At 47.7% G+C, this 20,285-nt stretch overlaps 1 protein-coding gene across 1 annotated transcript in view; it reads right to left on the bottom strand.

The window, feature by feature from the left end:
* The window catches only part of ttn.2 (titin, tandem duplicate 2), a gene marked incomplete at its 5' end in the record, with an annotated part of 205,553 nt that overhangs the window by 69,898 nt on the left and 115,370 nt on the right, over positions 1-20,285 (bottom strand). The window contains 40 exons of the mRNA XM_079733755.1: positions 83-239; positions 368-519; positions 771-934; positions 1,130-1,268; positions 1,668-1,779; positions 2,315-2,502; positions 2,890-3,171; positions 3,326-3,631; positions 4,260-4,562; positions 4,683-4,964; positions 5,074-5,224; positions 5,356-5,582; positions 5,695-6,009; positions 6,383-6,682; positions 7,497-7,793; positions 7,898-7,994; positions 8,248-8,468; positions 8,573-8,720; positions 8,935-9,086; positions 9,727-9,856; positions 10,098-10,279; positions 10,409-10,717; positions 10,858-10,972; positions 11,063-11,377; positions 11,698-11,924; positions 12,082-12,390; positions 12,890-13,189; positions 13,411-13,704; positions 13,856-14,140; positions 14,254-14,431; positions 16,047-16,165; positions 16,328-16,470; positions 16,569-16,725; positions 16,950-17,252; positions 17,332-17,835; positions 18,331-18,633; positions 18,718-18,898; positions 19,263-19,381; positions 19,486-19,610; positions 19,971-20,124. Coding sequence (XP_079589881.1) covers positions 83-239; positions 368-519; positions 771-934; positions 1,130-1,268; positions 1,668-1,779; positions 2,315-2,502; positions 2,890-3,171; positions 3,326-3,631; positions 4,260-4,562; positions 4,683-4,964; positions 5,074-5,224; positions 5,356-5,582; positions 5,695-6,009; positions 6,383-6,682; positions 7,497-7,793; positions 7,898-7,994; positions 8,248-8,468; positions 8,573-8,720; positions 8,935-9,086; positions 9,727-9,856; positions 10,098-10,279; positions 10,409-10,717; positions 10,858-10,972; positions 11,063-11,377; positions 11,698-11,924; positions 12,082-12,390; positions 12,890-13,189; positions 13,411-13,704; positions 13,856-14,140; positions 14,254-14,431; positions 16,047-16,165; positions 16,328-16,470; positions 16,569-16,725; positions 16,950-17,252; positions 17,332-17,835; positions 18,331-18,633; positions 18,718-18,898; positions 19,263-19,381; positions 19,486-19,610; positions 19,971-20,124 — 8,745 coding nt within the window. The remainder of the gene's footprint in view (positions 1-82; positions 240-367; positions 520-770; positions 935-1,129; positions 1,269-1,667; positions 1,780-2,314; positions 2,503-2,889; positions 3,172-3,325; positions 3,632-4,259; positions 4,563-4,682; positions 4,965-5,073; positions 5,225-5,355; positions 5,583-5,694; positions 6,010-6,382; positions 6,683-7,496; positions 7,794-7,897; positions 7,995-8,247; positions 8,469-8,572; positions 8,721-8,934; positions 9,087-9,726; positions 9,857-10,097; positions 10,280-10,408; positions 10,718-10,857; positions 10,973-11,062; positions 11,378-11,697; positions 11,925-12,081; positions 12,391-12,889; positions 13,190-13,410; positions 13,705-13,855; positions 14,141-14,253; positions 14,432-16,046; positions 16,166-16,327; positions 16,471-16,568; positions 16,726-16,949; positions 17,253-17,331; positions 17,836-18,330; positions 18,634-18,717; positions 18,899-19,262; positions 19,382-19,485; positions 19,611-19,970; positions 20,125-20,285) is intronic.

Below are 20,285 nucleotides of genomic sequence, written 5' to 3'. Positions count from 1 at the left end.
ACAAACAAAGCTAGTGTTCATCTTCAAAACTATGATTTAAAACACTGAGCTATCAAAACATTACCAAGAAGAGGTGACTCACCGAATCTGTCCTGAGCTCGGACGGGCTCCTTCACATTAGCAGCCTCAGATTCTCCAGCAGCATTGACGGCAATGACACGGAAGCGGTACAGACCTCCGTCCTCCAGGTTGATCACCTTGAACTTGATGTCCTGGCAGGAGTCTGGGGTCTGGTTCACCTGAAGACAACCAGTAGAGGTTTAGAGATCTCTCAATGATCACTCACAGAGGAGGGGAGAATGATCATGAGAGAATGATCACATTGGTTTAATTGATTAAATCTTTGAGTGTAAATCACAGATCCAACCTTGAGCCACTCCTCGTCCCCGGCCTTCTGGAACTCCACCAGGTATCCCAGGATCTTGCCCCTGCCGGTGTCCTTTGGAGGCTGCCAGGACAGGGACACAGACTCCTTGGTCCAGTCTATGGCCTCTGGATTCACGGGAGGACTAGGACGAACTGGAACAGACAAGACCTTGTTATTACCCTAATTTCTACCTATCCAAATATCACTAGCTGTAGAGGTATATCCATGTTTACAGGTTCTGTGTATGCAAATAATAGCCTGGGGCAGGTCTAGCTACTGATGAGGTCTAAAGCAAACACTGGTTTGGTGTATACTTACAGTATATATAGTATATGTACATGTAGTGATAGTACATTGTATGTAGGTACAGCGTGTATATCTATAGTTTTAATGGTCCACCTACCAATGGGGTCTTTAGCGAACACTGGTTTGGTGGCGGGGCTGGGGTCTCCCACTCCCACAACGTTTTCAGCACTGACTCTGAACTCGTACTCGCAGCCCTGCAGCAGATCTGGGACCCAGTACTCAACCCTGGCATGGATCTTCTCCTTGTTACAGCGGATCCATCTGACAGGAACAGCATCACTATGGTTACTATCATCATAATCTCCCTGGTTACCATCATCATCATCACCACCACCATGGTTATAACCATCACATGGATACATCATCACCCCTGTTGCCAACACATCATCATCATCATCCCCACGGCAACCATCATGTCATCATGATCACCATGGTTAAAATCATCTCCATCCTCACCCTTTAGCCATGGTCTCCTTCCTCTCCACGTTGTACCCAGTGATGGGTTTCCCTCCGTCAGCAGGAGGCTCCCAGCTGATTAGGGCGGTGTTGTGGTACACCTCCTTTACCACAGGCTGCTTTGGGGCATCTGGGACCTCTGGGATAAAGTAGCACAGGAGTAAGAACCTACATAGGCTGCTGACACTGTCCTACCACACTGTTCAAACTGGGGCGTCTTTAAACCAGTCCAAAGACAATGAGGCACAGAGAGAAGGACGAGGCCCACTGGTGTATGAAAGAGGAGGGCTGTTTTTAGGGGGTGTATATTTGTCAAATTAAATTGCGTGGCATCCCCATGGCAGTGTCTTGTGAGAACAAGGTGTATAACTTCTGAAAGTGTATCACCAGACCTAAACTGAGGCTACCCCTTGATTATTAACCTGATTAAATCAAAAAGGGTTTCCATAGTCGGCACTAGGCTTGGCCCACGATAAACGCTGCTTACAACTTTAATTGTTATTATTATTATGATCATTAAAGAGGAGGTATGGCTTACTGAAGACATCTTTAGCCTTGGTCTCAGTAGACAGTAGAGGTTCGCTGATGCCGTAGATGTTCTGAGCCATGATCCTGACAATGTAGTCTCTGCCCTCGATCAGCTTTGGAACCTGATGTCAGAAAACATTTGCATAGCTACATTAGCATAGCTATATTAGTATTGCTACATTATTATAGCTACATTGGTATAGCTATTAGCATGGCTTCTAGCTGTCATAAGACATAATTATAGCAACATTAGCATATGTCCTGGCTTTCATAATACATTATTATAGCCGTATTGGCATAGCTCCTAGATGTCCAAATACAAAATTATAGCTGCATTAGCAAAGCTCCTTAATGTGACCGTCATTATACATTATTATAGCTGCATTAGCTCCTGGATGTCATCGTCATTATACATTATTATAGCTGCATTAACTCCTGGATGGCATCGTCATTATACTTTATCATAGCTGCATTAGCTCGTAGATGACATCATCAATGTACATTATTATAGCTGCCTTAGCTCTTGGATGTCTATACATTTGTACGCATGATCCGATGATGACCCCCTATATTCTACCAGCATGGGAACCTGAGCTAGCCTGCAGACACTGTTAGCAGGTTAGTCTTGGCTTGACTGGAGCAACAAGCGGAGCTGACCTTGCAGCTGGTCCTGGTGCAGGAGGAGGTGACGGGCATCCACAGCTCTCTGTTGGTGTCTCTCTTCTCCACGATGTAGTTAGAGATGGCACAGCCACCGTCGTCCAGAGGAGGGCTCCAGGAGATCACCATGTAGTTCCTGTAGACCTCGTCGAATACTACAGGACCCTCTGGAGGCTGTGGTCGGTCTGGAGGAGAAAAGATCACCTTAGAAACACCAACCACACCATGTCTAAAGGCTCTAGCCAACCAGCCAAGAACCAGCAGAGACTCAAAGCAGATTGAATTGGGGTCTGGTGTGTGACTATTGTGAAGCCGGCAACAGAACTAACCAACCAGGGAGACTAAGGCTAGGCAGACTACAGAACTAACCAACCAGGGAGACTACTGCTAGGCAGACTACAGAACTAAACAACCAGGGAGACTAATGCAAGGTGCACTGAAGAACTAACCAACCAGGGAGACTATTGTGGGGCAGACCATAAAACTAACCAACCAGGGAGACTAATGTGAGGCAGACTAAAGAACTAACCAACCAGGGAGATTAATGAGAGGCAGACTGCAGCAGTACTCACCGACCACGGTTATGGAGCACAGTCCCTTGCGTGTTCCCACTGCATTCTCCAGAGTGACCGTGTAGCAGCCACTGTGCTCTCTCTTGGCCTTGGAGATGGTGAGGTTGAGGTGTCTACTGGTGCTGTGGGAGCTGATCTCCTCATCAGCCTTCAGCTCCTCGTCGTTCTTGCTCCAGGTGATGGTGGGCGCTGGCTTGCCGCTGTAGCGACCCTGCAGGTTGCACATGTCTCCTACCTTCACCATCATCTTGTCTCTGAAGTCCAGGTCCAGGGAGGGAGGTTCTGAGAAACAGAGAAGAGAAACGGTCAGAGTCCTTCATAACAGCAGACGTCACTGACTAGATCTAGTCTAAAAGCAGAGTGCCCTGTCCACAGTTCATTGTCACACGCTAGATACAGTGTGCAACCCGGATCGACGATGCAGTGCAGTGCTCACCGAGCTCCTCCTTGACCTGGATGGGTTTGGTGCAGAAGGAGGCTTTGCCCTTGCCGACATGGTTGATGGCAGAAACTCTGAACTCGTGGCTAGAACCCTCCTTCAGGCCAGTATGGGTAAACTTCTTGTCCATCAGCTTCTCTTCTCCACCGATTGGCGTGAAGTTGTCTTTTCCGATCAGACGAGACTCCAAGATATACTGGGTGATCTCAGCACCACCATCGTACTTGGGTGGTCTCCAGGAAACAGAAATGGATTCCTTGGTGATGGCGATGACTTCAAGCTCTTCTGGACGCTCCGGAACAGCTGTCAGACAGAAACCCTCAGAAGCAGCACCAACACTACATTCAACAACGCTGGCGTCCATGAATATAAGTACAAACTGGTTCTTTACATTATCACAGGATCTAATGCAGGGGTCTCAAACTCGCGGCCCGGGGGCCAATTGAGGCCCGCGGGATGATATTTTGTGGCCCTCTACTTGGCATCAAAATTGAGTGTTAGTGCGGCCTGCACGTTGTTGTCAAACGCACATTCCTGCTGAGTCGCTTGGCACACTTTTTTATCACTTGTGGTAGGGTGACCAGATGTCCCGGTTTTGCCAGGACAGTCCCAATTTTGAGTTGCGTGTCCTGAGTCCCAACAAAAGCCAAAGGATGCTCAAATGTCCTGGTTTCCACCAACGGCTATGAATTACATAGCCAATGTAATCTAACTATAGCCCAATCATTAACTTAGATTGGGTCAGTTGTGCTCCTTTTTTCTGTGGAATACTTAATGCGGCCCAGCCTGACCCAGACTCTACCTCCAGTGGCCCCCAGGTAAGTTGAGTTTGAGACCCCTGATCTAATGCAATGTCACAATTAAAAACAACATTCTTTATACGGTACTGTATAGGATACATCCAACATCCAAACATCCACATGTTCCTTACAGATGGGGTCCTTGATGAGAACCATCTTGTCGGTTTCGATGAAGGGTCCCATGCCAATGATATTCTCTGCTGCGATCCTGAAGAAGTATCCCTTCCCGTCAATGAGACCCTGGACAACCGCGTTGTTCCTGGTCACCGTGTAGGACACCGAGGTCCAGCCCATGCGGTCAGACTCTCTCTTCTCGATGATGTAGTTGGTGATGGCCGAGCCACCGTTGTCCTCAGGAGAAGACCACGTCAGTTTACACGAGTCGTTGGTCAGATTCTCTCCAGCGAAGGGAAGCCCCACTGGGCCAGGCACATCTAGACACAAAGACCAACAACAGTTACTATCACATCAACAGGTTCTCCCTATTTCTAGAATGTGTTGAGGGATTCTGTGAATAGTCTTACTAGACCTCATCATGTCTCCTCACAACTCACCCAGAACTTCTACGACCACAGCCTTTCTCCTCTCGCCACCCTCGTTCTTGGCGGAAAGGGTGTAGATGCCCTGGTGTTGGCGCCTGCAGTTCTTGATGACCAGAGAGTTAGAGATGCCAGTGGTCTCCACAACCGCCTCCTTGGGAACATCTGCATCATCGCGACACCAGCTGATAAGTGGAGCTGGTTTACCAGAGACGTAGGCAATGATACGGATGGTGGCACCAGCATGTACTACGATCTTCTCCTTAACAGATGCATCCAGGTCCATCTCAGGAGCAACTAGAGGAGAGGACAGGAGGGGAGGACATATTGTCATCACTTACGAAGGACTATTATATGAAGTATTATTTCTGCCAGGCTACATCATGAGGTATGTGGAAGTCCTTACTGGTTCTGTCTTTGAGCTCAATTAGCTCTGAGACGTGTCCTGGCTCTCCAACCCCAGCAGCGTTGACAGCTCTCACCCTGAAGCGGTACTGACTGCCCTCCTTCAGGTCGGGAACCACAAACTTGGTTCCTCTGATTTCCTTGTCTTTAGCCTGCAGTAGGATGACGAATCACTACAGATTTACTAATAGTTCAAAATCAATACAGTCCAAACTAATTCAATAAGCACTCAGGGATGTTTGAAAGAGATATAGATCTACTGTGTGGTAACTGTAGTAATGACCTTCTCCCACTCCTCAGGCTCTCCCTCCTTCTCCTCCTCTTCTGGCTCGCTCAGCATCAGGGCCATTCTCTGAGCCTTCTTCTCCTCCTCCGCCTTGTCCACCTCCTTGTACTCCACGAAGTAGCCGGTCACCTTGGAGCCTCCGTCTGTTTGAGGGGGAATCCATTCCAGCTCCACGGTGGACTTGGTCCAGTCTGTCACTTTGGGGGACGGGGGGCCAGGGGGTGCTACACACACACACACACACACACACACACACACACACACACAAAGAACACGTTAGGCTTGTTTCAGAGCTGGATGTTGTGAAGTGATGGAGCAGGGGAGTCTGGGTCTTACTGATGGGGTCCCTGCAGAGCACAGGGTCCGAGGGAACACTGGGGAGGCCGCAGCCGGCAGCGTTTATGGCGATGACCCTGAACTGGTACATGGAGCCCTCTATCAGCCCGGTGACGTCCCAGTTGTTCCCCAGGGGCAGCGCTCTGATTGGCTCGCGGCTGACCCTGGCCCAGCGCTTGGAGGTGGTCTCCTTCTTCTCAATGAAGTAGCCGGTGATTGAGGAGCCTCCGTCGTACTCGGGCTCATCCCAGTTCACCGTCATGGACTCCAGACACACCTCGGTGACCGTGGGCTTCTCACACTGACCAGGAACCGCTGGAAGGCAAAGGGCAACCTTAGGCTTCTTTATCTCTGCTCCACACTAGTTCACCTTAGAGGCGGACTGACACCACTGGTACACCTTAGAGGCAGACTGACACCACTGGTACACCTTGGAGGCTGACTGACATCACCGGTACACCGAAGAGGCTGACTGACATCACTTGTACACCTAAGAGGCTGACAGACATCACTGGTACCCCTGAAAGGCTGACTGACAACTATTTTACAATCCAGTACTACTTCACTTTCATTTTGAGAGAAGCTCATTAAATAGATTTATTAGATTGCTTTTGACGTGAAATAAATACCACTTGATATAGATAAGAACAGAAAAGGTCACATGAATGTCCATGCAGTCTGAACTTACTGAAGAGGTTCCTGGCCTTCTCTGGTTCACTGCTTATGGGCGGTCCCACTCCAAACTTGTTCTGAGCCATTACCCGGAACTCGTACTCATGGTTCTCCGTGAGTCGGGTCACCACATAAGCACACTCCTTGGGGTCGTTGGACACGTGCACCCAGGACTTTCTGTTGTCCTCGCGCTTCTCCACCACGTAGTTGGTGATTTTGGATCCTCCGTTGTCTTTGGGAGGGTTCCATGCCAGACCGATGCGCTCAGCAAACACCTCCGTCAGTTTGATGGGTCCCACCGGGGGGCCAGGGCGACCTGAAGAGAGGGAGGGGTTATGTTTACATGAAGTCACTTTATTAACAATCAATGTGGTGGATAAAAACCTTATTGACATTATTTATAATTCATACGCATTATTCAAAGTTATTTAGTTAGGTTAATGTAAATAGGACATTGTATGACCTATTAACATTAACAATTCACGTTATGTTTCATTAAAATGGCATTCTCGAAGATTTGAATGTAAATTAATCTATAAATAAATCTGTTAAGTCCCAATCTATTGCCGAATCAGGTAACACATTTGCTATTAAGCCCACTTATGAAACTCCTTGCAATTGTAGTATTATACATTTTATGAACAGGGTGGCCAAAGAGAAAGAAACGGTAATCTTTGAGATAAAACCTCAACATTATCAAGCCAAATGTTTGAATTTCAACATGTAACCAATTGCATGGACCCTTTATTCTATGATTTAATATATATGATATACATGCCAGCATAAGATAATTTAAGTGGTTTTGTATCTTTTACATATTTAAACTTAAAGAGCCACTGAACCCACAACTGTTTTGTAAGAATTTAAACATGGTAATTTGGTGAACCTCTCTCTGAGAACAGTTTACTTCATATCCACGTCCGAGTGAGGGTGAGGCTTCCCGGATACCCATAGTATAAGTATAATGCTACGATGTGTGGCATTTCATACACAACATAAGGCACTATAACACTCAATGGTTAGACCTTACTTGTTTTTAAGTCGGGGTGGGGTCAGACAAAACAAGTTGGGGATCCACTGATTAAGAGTGTTAAAGATGACATCACTGCTTATTATGAGTTTGTTCTCACCGAGGACAGTCAGGGTGATGTCCTTGGATGCCTTGCCCAGGCTGTTGCTGGCGGTCAGGGTGTAGAGGGCAGAGTCCTCCCTCTTCGACTGCTGGATGAGCAGGGTACACTTCTCCTGGGTGACCAGCTTGTTGGTGTGCTGGTCGTACTGCACCCCTGTCTTGTCCTCAGGTTTGGCCAGGCCGGCCTTCAGCCAGGTGAGGGTGGGGAAGGGGCAGCCGCTGATCTTAGCCAGCAGGCTGACGTCACAGCCCTCCTCTCCCTCCACCGCCTCACGCATTTCAATGGTGGGTGCGCCTGGAGAAAGTGACAGATGGCGTGATCACAACCCCCTCCCAAGGAATTTACAAGGATGTGTTAACTGCTGGGGGCGTGGTGTGTGATGGGTGTAGAGCTATTACATGTCTGATCCTTGATCACCAGGGGTCCGGCTGTTGCCGAGGGTCTGCTGGGGCCGGCTGCATTCACAGCCTTCGCCCTGAACTCGTATTCTATTCCCTGCGGACACACACACACGGACACACACACACACTTTAGTGAGGTCATGAGGATGTTTGTAAACAGAAAAATCAAACCCAAGGATGGGCGCCCTCTCTGAATAAGTGTGGGTGCTGCAACCTTCTATGATTGGTTGAACCCTTGCCAGCCTTGTGATCTCCCCCCTCTTGGCGGTTTTTGGCGGACTGTACTTGGTTCCATGTGGATGTGTTCAGAGTGTTAGATGGTTTGTTTGGTTGTGTTTAGGACTGACCTCCTTCAGGTCCTCCACCACGAAGGTGAGCTCCTCTACTTCTCTCTTGTTGCACTGCTTCCACGTCTCCTTCTCCTTGCCACTGGTGTCCCAGCTAAGACGCTCAATGAGGTAGTGTGTGACCCGAGAGCCGCCATTGTTCTTAGGGGCCTCCCAGCTCAGGGTCACCGTGGTCTTGGTGACCAGATTCACCCTGACCTTGGTGGGGGGGTCAGGAGGATCTGGGGAGGGGTATCCAGGGGTTATAGAAGCCTCCTCTACAGCTCTGGTGTGTTTGTGTGTGTGTGTGTGTGTGTGTGGGGGGGGGGGGGGTGGAGTAACTTACAGATGGGGTCCCGGGCCCTTGAAGGCTCACTGGTTACAGTGTAAGGGCTGAATCCGAGGCGGTTCTCAGCGCGGACCCTAAACAGGTACTCCTGGCCCTCCAGAAGACCTGGGACCACATACGCCTGGCTAGCGCACGTGGCGTTCACCTGCACACAACCACAAGTACACAACTCAAGAAACACCCCAACCATGACCACACAACTATAGACACAACAATCACTAGCACACAACTTAAATCCCAACCCAACAATGGGCACCCTCCCGACTGGAGTGGACCAAGCCGAGCAAATAGTTCTTCCTCCCAATGTTTCCAATGTCAGAGGAACAGAGAAGGAAGGAGGAGGGAGGTAGGAGTCATACCGTGGTCCAGGCCTTGTCGGTGACACATCTCTTCTCTATGAAGTAGCTCTTGATTCTCTCTCCTCCATCGTTGTCTGGAAGCTTCCAGATCAGCCTCATCGTTGACTTGGCAATGTCAGTCACCTTCAGATCCTTTGGAGCCCCAGGAACATCTGGAGACACATCCAGTCAGTAACTCATCCAGTTAGGAACTCATCCAGTCAGTAACTCATCCAGTTAGGGACTCATCCAGTTAGGAACTCATCGTTAGGAACTTATCCAGTTAGGAACTCATCCAGTTAGGAACTCTTTCAGGTTGGAACCCATCCACTTAGGAACTCATCCAATAACTAACTCACCTTGTTAGTAGCTAACCTTGTTGCTAAATAATCCAGTCACTGACTCATCCAGTTAATACTTTTCTAGTTACTAACTAAATTGGTTACAATCTCATCCAGTCATGGTACTAACTCACCTAGTTACCAACTCATATGGAGGCTATATGAAGGATACATGGAGGCTATATGGACGCTGTATGGACGCTGTATGGAGGCTATATGAAGACTGCATGAAGGCTATATGGAGGCTACATGGACGCTGTACGGACGCTGTATGGAGGCTATATGGCGGCTGTATGGAGGCTGTATGAAGACTGTATGAAGGCTGTATGGAGGCTATATGGACGCTGTATGGAGGCTATATGGAGGCTATATGGAGGCTGTTTGAAGGCTATATGGAAGCTATATGGAGGCTGTATGAAGGCTGTATTGATGCTGTATGAAGGCTGTATGGAGGCAGCATAATGAGACGTACCAAGGACATTAACTCTGACGTTGATGTGTTTCTGTCCAGACTTGTTCTTGCCGGTGATGGTGAAGCGTCCTGAATGACTCCTCAGGCTGACAGGGATGGTCACGGTGGAAGTCATGTCTGTAGACTCAATCTACCAACATGTCCAAACAACACAGTCTCATCACTTTAACATTTTTCTCTTTATTTCCACCTAGTTTGAAGGATGGTTTCATGTTTATTTTATACATTTGTAAATATTTTTTGTAAAATGCAGTGATGTGCACTGATGATAATATTTCCACTATACTACTCTCTTAGAAAAGCCCCCAGTGTAGGCTGCTTAATTAATGAAGAGCTTAGAACATTAATAAAAAATGGTTGAGATGACAGACCTCAGAGTCCACTGGCAATGTGTGCACTTTGTTCTTCTTGTGCGACTTGGCTTTGCCATCAAAGTCCCAGGTAACCTTGGGAACGGGGCGGCCCTTGACAATGACCGGGATCCTGATTGGGTCACCAGCCCTGATGCAGAGCAGGTCGTCTGCCAGCATGTCCAGCATCAGCTTGGGTTCAACTGTGGAGGTCAAAGGGCAGAGGAGATTTCATAGGAGCCTCAGGACGCAACATACTTTGAATTATTTTAGTGATTCTATATGATAAATAATGTATATTATAGAGTTATCCTATATGTACTATAACGTACCCTGAACCTCCTCTACCAGAACCTCTGCGGTGCGAGGACTGGGGTCGGACTCCCCGATGTCATTGACCGCAATGATCCTGAAGCGGTACAGTTTAAGCTCTCGGAGGCTGGGGACAGTGAACTCGGTAGTGGGGTGCAGAGAATCTGCGTCGTTGATCCTCGCCCACTCTGAGGAGCCTTCGTCTTGGATCTCGATGATGTAGCCCTTGATAGGACTTCCACCATCCCGCTCTGGGGCGCTCCAGGCCAAGGTGACGCTGTGCTTGGTCTTGTCCGCAACCGTCGGGGCAGCCGGCATGCCGGGGGGAGCTGGTTGGGGGAAATGCAACCTGTTAGTTTATCACTGAATGCCTTGACATGTTAACTCAATTCAAGCGCATGCTTGGGGAACATGTGGACAGGTGGTGATCATGGTTAAGCTGCAGCAGTAACCAGCAGTGTTCACTTACTGAGAGGGTCGACAGCAAAAGCAGAGTCTGAAGCTCCACTGAAAGGTCCGGTTCCTGCAGAGTTGGACGCTGCTACTCGGAACTCGTACTCCGTCCCCTCGTTCAGACGGGTAACCTGGAACCAGGACACACAGGTTGAGCGAACGGACTCCAACTCAGACTCAACCTCGTGTGATCTAGAGACCCAGCTCTGTCCTCAGCTCACCTGGTATTCCCAGCCCTTAAGGCCGCGCTTTGTGACAGGAACCTTGTTGACCTTGGCCCAGTAGGAGGAGCCTTTCTCCCTCTTCTCCAGCCAGTAGCCGGTGACCAAAGAGCCGCCATTTTCCCTGGGGGGCTCCCAGGTTAGGGTCATGGAGGTCTTGGAGTACTCAGCGATGGTTGGCTTCTCTGGTGGCCCAGGAAGGCCGAACGGATCCGTGATGAGAACTTCTTCTGTGGCACAGGGGTCGGACCTACCATAGCGGTTCTCAGCTCGGACCCGGAACAGGTAGGTTTTATTGGTCTCCAGGTTCCACACCTAGAGATCATCCCATTATCAACATTATTTAATCTATTCCTCTTCTGAAAAAGTCCACCCGCACAGGTAAGTTTCGCTACTGGTAAAATATCTCTTACTAAACCAGAAACTAAGCATAACGGTCCTTTCAATTTCTGGTTTTCTGCCCAGACTGGTTTTCTGCCCAGACCCACCAGAAGTTCTGCTCTAACATACACATCAACACATGATCTAATATATTCTACATCTGGAGATCAGCAGTACACATCATCTCATCTGTTCCTGCTACTTTTCTTTCTAAATGCAGAGGTCAGGTGACCAAAGGAGGGTTCAGAACTGACCCCAAATCTCCTTTCAATGATGCTGTTGGTGACTTCGGTCCACTGGGGTGCAGCAGGCGGCTCCTCCCCCTCCTCCACCTCTGGCTCCTCGCTCAACATCTCCTTCCTCTCCACAATGTAGTTGGTGAGCTCGCTGCCACCGTTGTCGAGTGGTTTGTCCCACTGCAGGGAGCAAGACTCTCCCTTGATGTTGGACACCATCACATTCCTGGGGGGCAGTGGGCGGTCTGCAAAGCCACAGAATTTATGTTGTTCAATAATGTGGTTAAATATGTAACCCTCAATCTGGACACATTAGGATTCATCGTTTTTAACACATTGTTCAATAATATGATTCTACATTTGACCCTCAATCAGGATTGTCCATGGATCATGTATTCTCACCCAGCACCATGACGAAGACGGTGTGTCTGCAGGTGCCCATGTTGTTGGAGGCAGTGACGGTGTAGCTGCCCTTGTCCCGCCGGTTGGCCGAAGGCATGGAGACGCAGGTGTTACAGTTCATCCTGCCGGTCTCCACTGTCTCCATCAGCAGGCTCTCTGAAGCATCCGCTATCAGAACGTCGTCCTTAAACCACTCCACCTTGGGGATGGGCAGACCAATCACGTCGGCCGGGATCTCGATGAGGTCGCCCTTCCTCACCGTGATGGAGTCTCCCTTGAAGACCTTCAGCATGTGGATCTCAGGAGACACTGGGAGGAGAACACCACATTTAAATGTATTCTGTCCTCATATCATTGGATATCATCAAGAACGATACGCTGTATTAATAGTATAGATAAATATATAAGGATTTAACACCCTGGATCCTGATCTGACTGCTTCTGACAGAGTGCTTGAGCTACGCGGCCAATAGCTTTCAGCAACATTACTTACATACTCCTCCTGATGAAGTAACTATTAGAACCAGGATATATACTCCAGTTACAAGCCTCCTCAAGATGAAGGAACTATCAGAACCAGGATATATACTCCAATTACAAGCCTCCTCAAGATGAAGTAACCATCAGAACCAGGATATACTGCAGTTACAAGCCTCCTCAAGATGAAGGAACTATCAGAACCGGGATATATCATGCAGTTACAAGCCTCCTCAAGATGAAGGAACTATCAGACCCAGGATATATACTCCAGTCACAAGCATCCTCAAGATGAAGAAACTATCAGAACCATGAGATACTTGAGGCTCACCTTCATCATCCTGAATCACAACCGTCAAAGGAATGGAGGGCTCGCTCTCTCCAATCAGGTTGGCACATTTAATCCTAAACTCATACATCCAGGACTCCTCCAGACCCTCCACGGTCATGGTCTGGTTGGGGCAGATGTCTTTGTTGCAGGGCTCAAAGACCTGCTGGTCATGTTTTTTCTTCTCTACAAAGTAGCCGATGATGGGGCTGCCGCCGTCATTACGAGGTGGTTTCCAGGCCAGGGTGATGGAGTTCTTGGTCCTCTCTGTGTAGTGGAACTTCTCAGGGTAGCTGGGGGGTCCTGCATCGCATAGATTAAACAACCAAAAGGGTTTAAAAGATGATCGTGCAAAGCTGTGGTAAAAGCATGTATTATTTAAGTTTAAGTTTATTTAATGTTAAGGCACAATATTACTTTACCATGAAGCAAAACAAACTAAATGTACCAAACTACCATAGTTTGCCTGTGTCTTTTAACACAGGCAAACTATAGGAGCATCTCTAAAGAAAGCTCCTTCTCACCTTGTGGGTCCACAGCCTTGATGGGTCCCAGTTCCAGGGGGGGTCCCATGCCGTACTTGTTCTTGGCGATGACCCGGAACATGTAGTCCTGGCCCTCCATGATACCTACACACTCGCACTTGGAGGAGGCCGTCTCCACGGGCTGCCTCCACGTGTGCATCTTAGCATCCCTCCGCTCCACGATGAAGCCAGTGATGTCACTTCCACCGTTGTCGTCTGGGTCGTCCCAGTTCAAGAAGATCATCTTGCGAGTGACGACCACAGGCTTCAGGTCTGTGACTGGGCCAGGGACATCTGCAAAAGAAATGATCAAACTATGATGATCCTATGGACTATACGCACCCCTAATCCCAGGGACTCATACCAATATCCCAATGTTGTTATCCTTATGCTATGATGTGAGGACAATAATAATATATGTAAAAGATTGGATGTATCTACGGACCCATGACATCCACCCGGGCCCAGGCAGACTTGGTTCCACTTGGGTTGCAGGCAGAAATCAGGTATTTCCCACAGTCCTTCCTCTGGACGTTCTTGATGTGGACGATGCTCTGGTCGCCATCTTCCAGGATCTCCACACGTTCCTTGTCTGGTTTGCTGTCATTGACCACCCAGGTGATGGAGGGTTTAGGTTTCCCTGTGACAGTGGCTGGGAGGTTAAGTGTCTCTCCTGCTCTGATGACCACACCGTTCTTCACAGACAGGTCCAGTTCGATGACTGGCTTCTCTATGGATAAGAAGCATGCATCAGATGGGGATTAGAGCATATTATTAGCAAACACTAATAATAAACAGAACGTCTGACAGACATGCTGCTAAGATGTGACTGGAGATACTGACCAGCAGGGTTCCTGATGAACACAGACTCAGTGAAGCCTGGTGCTCCTTCTCCAGCAGCATTGCAGGCGATAACTCTGACCATGTACTTGGCTCCCTCTCGGACCCCATAGACCGTGAAGGCCCGGGTCTTCCAGGGTCGCTCTGTAGACCTGGACCAGTCCTTGGTTCCAACCATGGCCTACAGGCCCGGAGACAAGAGGGAAGGCTTATCAAACCCATACTACACATTTCCTTGAATCTGTTTAGTTAGATGATTGGTATGGTCTCATCACTAATCACATTCTAACTGTCTGAAGCAAAAGGGACAATATTCGATACAAGTTCTAGATATTATATATACTAAAGTTTTCACGCGTGCGTTGCGTGTGCTCTACCTCTAGTTCTAATTAATCTATAGCAATAATGTGGAAACCCCAGTCGATAATGTAACAAATTTCTGAGCGCATAATATAATAACATTTCGCCTATAATTTTAAAACGTATAAAATTCGTTCACCACTAATGACTCTTAAAAGCAGTGCCAACATTTAAATATTTTTTAACCATTCAGTGAACAAAAGGCAACAGGCTGATTATCATTTAGGGGGCCACTCAATGACATGCAGAAGCGTCATCAACACGCCCACTGAAGTGGTGTGAGAAATACAGTTTTTCTACTCCTCATTCACATAAGGTAATTTACATTTCCTATGGAGAAAATACTACCTCAGGGGTAGTATTATTCAGGAGATCTTCAGGGTACAAATGTCAGAAAATGTTGTTCACACATAAGGCCCATCAGTAGAATATCAGGACTTACACGAGTGTCTGAAAGCAGCTAGTGTGTGAGCGTTTGATTACATCACACAATTAGTCAATTTATGGAAACGGGGGTATTTGTTCAATGGAACGTGTAGTATACTATGCATGCAAATCAATTATTAAATAGGTTTTACTGTTATTCAGGGCTGAAAAGTGCATTGACATTTTAAAATGCAATGCAACTACTATTTGTTAGTTGAAAATAATAATCATCATTGATATTAAACATCTCTTCCAGTGTCCTGGCCAAGACCGGCAGCAGTAGCCTACAGTCACACATAGCATACACACAAAACATAAGAAAAATAAATGAACTAAAACAGTCTGCAGGGGGGAGGGGGGGATATCAATATCGCAAGACATTTGGGGAGGCTCAAGGAAGAGCGTATTATTAAGTTTGAGCAACAAAATGTAAAGACATTCCGGGAGGCTCTAGGAGGAGAGAAATATTACATTTGAGCAACAAAGTGTAGTCTTGTGGTGGACTCTATATACATAATTCACCATACTGTGTTATTGACATGTTTTCGTTCTATGTTATAGGGACACTGTCTCTTTAAGATCACGTGACTTATGTGTTGATCTGCCGGTCGGTGCGATGTTTGAATTTAACGGTTTTTATATGACAAAATTAACGACCCGCCGTTGCTTAGCCTTGTCGAGGTGAGAAATTGTCTCTTCCCTTCTTTATCGCAATTTCTACAGTCTATAGACAGAACGTTTTACCTAGGAGTGTTTGTCGATGGCGGAGTCGTTATGTTTAAAAACCTAAGGTCTTACCTGTGCGAGTGTGTGTGCAGTGTGTGTATGCGGTGTGTATGTGCGTGCTTGCGGTGTATGTATGCGTTGGCGCGTGCTGTGTGTGTGTGTGAGCTGCAGGATGCTTTGGCACATGCGCAGATGAGTTACTTGAGTAACTGGTGCGACAGGCCTGCTACTTTATAGTAGTAAGATGTCCTCAGAGGCCTGTGAGAAGCTAGGGTGAGACTGACCTTGTCAACATGGTACCCCAGGATCTCTCCTCCACCGTTGTCCAGGGGAGCATCCCACTCTACATCGATGGAGTGGTCTGTAGTTTCCATCACCCTGGCAACAGGAGGACCAGGAAGGACTGCAGAAAACCACACACACACAAACAATGGGACATGGCAATTTTTAAAATAGTCTGGTGGATTAAGTACAGGATTCAGGATTGGAAAGGTTTCTGCAACTTGGTTACTTAAGCCTTAGTTACTGCAAATATAGACCAACTTCCAGCAGATTTGGGACTTACGGATGGGGGCATGGGCAGTCTTTGGGTCAGAGGGGATGCTGAACTTGCTAGGCCCAGCCTGGTTTTCTGCTGCGACTCTGAAGATGTAGGTCAGACCCTCTATGAGGCCTTCCACGGTCACCTCTGTGTCTGCAACCAAGTCCCTGTCACATAGGAGGAAACGTGTTTAGATCTCCTGTACCACTTGTATGCATCCTCCATGTTTTCTGCAGTGTTTTCTGCAGTGTGTGTGGGGCCACACCTGTTGACGCGGGCCCATTTGGAGCTGTTAATCTCACGGCGCTCTACCCAGTAGCCCAGGATGGGGCTGCCGTTGTCCGCGGGCTCGCTCCACAACACCACCATGCTGTGGGCAGTGATGTCATCGATGTCTGGCTTGTCTGGAATCTCTGGAGGATCTAGGAGGTAAGGAGACAAGGTGGTCAGTTCAACACCTGGTACAACTACTTTACATTATGACGTGAGTTAAATATCAGTAAAACATCTCCATTTTTTTAAACAATGTGACATTATATCATGATTTATATCAGTCAAACATCTCCATATATTAAACTATTTGACATTATATCATGAGTTATATATCAGTAAAACACCTCTATACATTAAACTATGTGTGTAATACCGAAGGGATCCTTGGCAATGAGGGGTTTGGACACGCAGGCCGGACCAGCACCAAACTTGTTCTCCGCCACCACTCTGAAGATGTACTCCTTCTTCTCGATGAGTTTGGGCACCAGGTAGCGACAGCCGCGCAGGGTGGTGGTGACTGAGCTCCAGCCAATCTCAATCTTGGAGTTGTCTTTCTTCTCCAAGGTGTAATTGAGAATCTCGCTTCCACCGTCGTCCAGGGGTGTGTCCCACTTGCAGACCACATAGTTCTTCCTTACCTCCTCGAAGCGGAAGTTGACCGCAGGTCCAGGAGTATCTGTTGCAGAGCAGAAAAGGGTGGTTAAACACGATGCTAACAGGATGTTAGCAGACTTTAAGAACAGAACAGATCTTACCAAGCACGTTGACGTCACAAGAAGCAGAAGCTTTTCCCTGGTCGTTCTTCACCGTGATGGTGTAGACTCCATGGTCTCCACGGATGGTGTCCTTGACGATGATCCGGGACTCCCCCCTCTTGCAGTCTTCGAGGCTCAGACGCTCGTTGATGGTGGGGTAGTCAGACTCCTCTGGCTCTGCCTCTGCTGGCTGTTCCTCTTCCTTCTTCTCCTCTTCTTTCTTCTCTTCCACCTTGGTCTCTCCTTCCTTCTTCTCTTCCTTCTTCTCTTCCTTCTTCTCTCCTTCCTCTTTCTTCTCCTCCACTTGGCTCTTCACAACCTTCTTCTTGATTGGTCTGTCGGGCCTCACCCTGAGGGCCTCTGGTCTGATGACCTGGTCATTCCAGTACCAGGTGACCTGAGGGTATGGATATCCGGATATGTTGGCTTCTAGACAGATCTCACAGCCTCTCTTGATGTTCAGACCCGACTGCACATTGCCGCTGAGGAACACCTTGGGAGGATCTGAAACAAAGACCAACCAGTTTGTAGATTCAACTCTAATGATTTGGTGTTCAACCAATCCAAGTTTCTTAAACTATGGTTCATGAAGCATGGAACATTGAGCTGATTTGCTGATGGTTTTCTTTTATAAAGGATCATTCCAGTGTGCTCAGGGTTTTCAAAGCTGTGGTTCAGGGACACTTTTTATGTCCTGTGATGAAAACGTTTAAGAAGAAGATATATGTTGAACCTTATATTCTTGATTAGCAGATAGGGTAATATATACTATAGAAAATATGCTGCAACGTAGCAGATAGGATAATATATATGATGCAACCTAGATTGTTACGTAGCAATTGGGATAATATATACTATACAAACTATGTTGCTACGTAGCAGGTTGGATAATATATACGATGCAACCTAGGTTGTTAGCAGACAGGATTATAAATACTATAAAATCTAGGTTATAATGTAGCAGACAGGATAAAATATACTGTATGGAGGACTACTGACCTCTAGCGTCGGAGGCCTTGACAAACAATGAGCTGCGAGAGGGTTCGCTGACCCCAGCAGCGTTCTCAGCCTTGACCCTGAACTGGTAGTTCCTCCCTTCTGTCAGGCCCCTCACGGTGTAGGAGAGCACAGGAACCAGGAAGTCGTTGCACCTCTCCCACTTGTCCAGGCCCTTCTGGAGCTTCTCCAGGACGTAGCCCATGATCTTGGCTCCACCGTCGTACATGGGGGGTTTCCAAGTTAGTGTGATAGTCTTGGATGTGGCGTTGTGAGTCTCTACGTCCACTGGTGGGTCAGGAACGTCTGGAAACACAAAGCATCTTCAGTACTTCATACTGAGCTCGGTCACATTTACAACACTATTGGTCAACATGCTAGCATCCTTACGTTTCTGGTCCTGTGCGATGACTGGGTTGCGCAGCTCGATGTATTCTCCTCCTCCGATCTTGTTCACAGCTTGGACACGGAAGTAGTACTCTCCGTTGGGGATCAGGTCCTTCACAAGCCAGCTCACCTTGTTCTCCCCTGACATCATGTTGACATATGTCCTCCTGCCTGCCTCGCGACGCTGGAGAGGACAGACAAATAGGTGACAAGTGTGAGGACAGACGTACAGCCAGAAAAGCGTAAGGACAGACGTACAGCAGGACAAGTGTGAGGACAGACACCAAGGAAGGCAGACGGGTCACAGTACTGACAGACACACTGTCTGTGTCAGGACAAACAGACAGGTAGACATGTGTTAAGACAGACAGATATGTGTCAGATCAGAAAGACACATAGGTGTTAAGACAGACAGATATGATTCAGGACAGACAGATAGATGCCAGGAGTGACTGACAGGTAGTCAGGAGAGACGGACAGGTCAGGAAGGCATAAATAACCCATAGAGCCGCCTCTCAGCCTTAGGCCTCCAGGAGGCACCATCTGACCTGCAGAACGTAGTGAAGAACAGGGCTTCCTCCGTCGTAGTCTGGAGGGTCCCAGGTCACCTTGCAGGTGCTCTTAGTGATCTCTGAGGCCAGGATTGCCTTACAAGGACCAGGCAGACCTGAGCACATGAAACATGATGATACTTTTAGAAGGAGCTCACGGTATTCAACGGTTCTCAGATGGAGCTAGGAGTGAAACCATGTGTTAGGGGACATGATTTACCGATGACTTTGACGTTGATGGCAGCACTGGCGGCTCCAAGCTTGTTCTCCAGAGTAACTTTGTACTGTCCGGCATCACCATGGATACTGCTGTCCACCTCCAGGTGACAGGAGGTGTACTCCTTCCTGTTCAGACAAACCAACAACAAAACAATAATTCAACCTATTCCTGTAAATACACAACACACAAAATACACAAAATACACAACCTACATTGACTTCTAAAACTGTATTATACTGTATCTTTTGATTTATGATTCTTATGGTCTTAAGCATCTGGGTGCATTTATGTTGTATGGAATGGTTTGTTTGGCTCTATTTTCTGTATAGTATTTTCTGTATTGATCCTGACCAGTATGTATGAATTTATGGGTGACTAAACCGGTTCCTCTTGGATATGGATCTAGTCTCCCCAACAGTCCAATGTGTTTGGTGTGGTGATTAGCCCCTAGAGAGCCCTATAACAGGGGAAGCGGCGGAGCAGACCTGAAGCCCAGACGCTCATCTGCCTTCAGCTCCTTGCCATCTTTGTGCCAGGTGATCTTTGGTGAGGGGACGGCCCTGAAGGGCACTGGGATATGCATCTTCTCCATCTCTACCACCACCAGGTCCAGGGTCTGGAACTCCAGGGTGGGGAAGCCTTGACAAACACAGCCTGGTTTCAAAACACACTCAGATAACAGCCAACTTGATGATGATCCCATCATAAATTAATCACACTAAGAAGAATTTAAAATAATGATAAATAATAACAAGGCATCACTGGTGAAGGTGGAGGTCAAGACACAGAGTGAGCAGATG

This window comes from Pollachius pollachius (assembly GCF_949987615.1).
Source record: "Pollachius pollachius genome assembly, chromosome: 3".
Classification (NCBI taxonomy): Eukaryota; Metazoa; Chordata; class Actinopteri; order Gadiformes; family Gadidae; genus Pollachius; species Pollachius pollachius.
The sequence above is the reverse complement of the archived record's forward strand: the minus strand, read 5'-3'. Positions and strand labels throughout refer to the sequence as shown.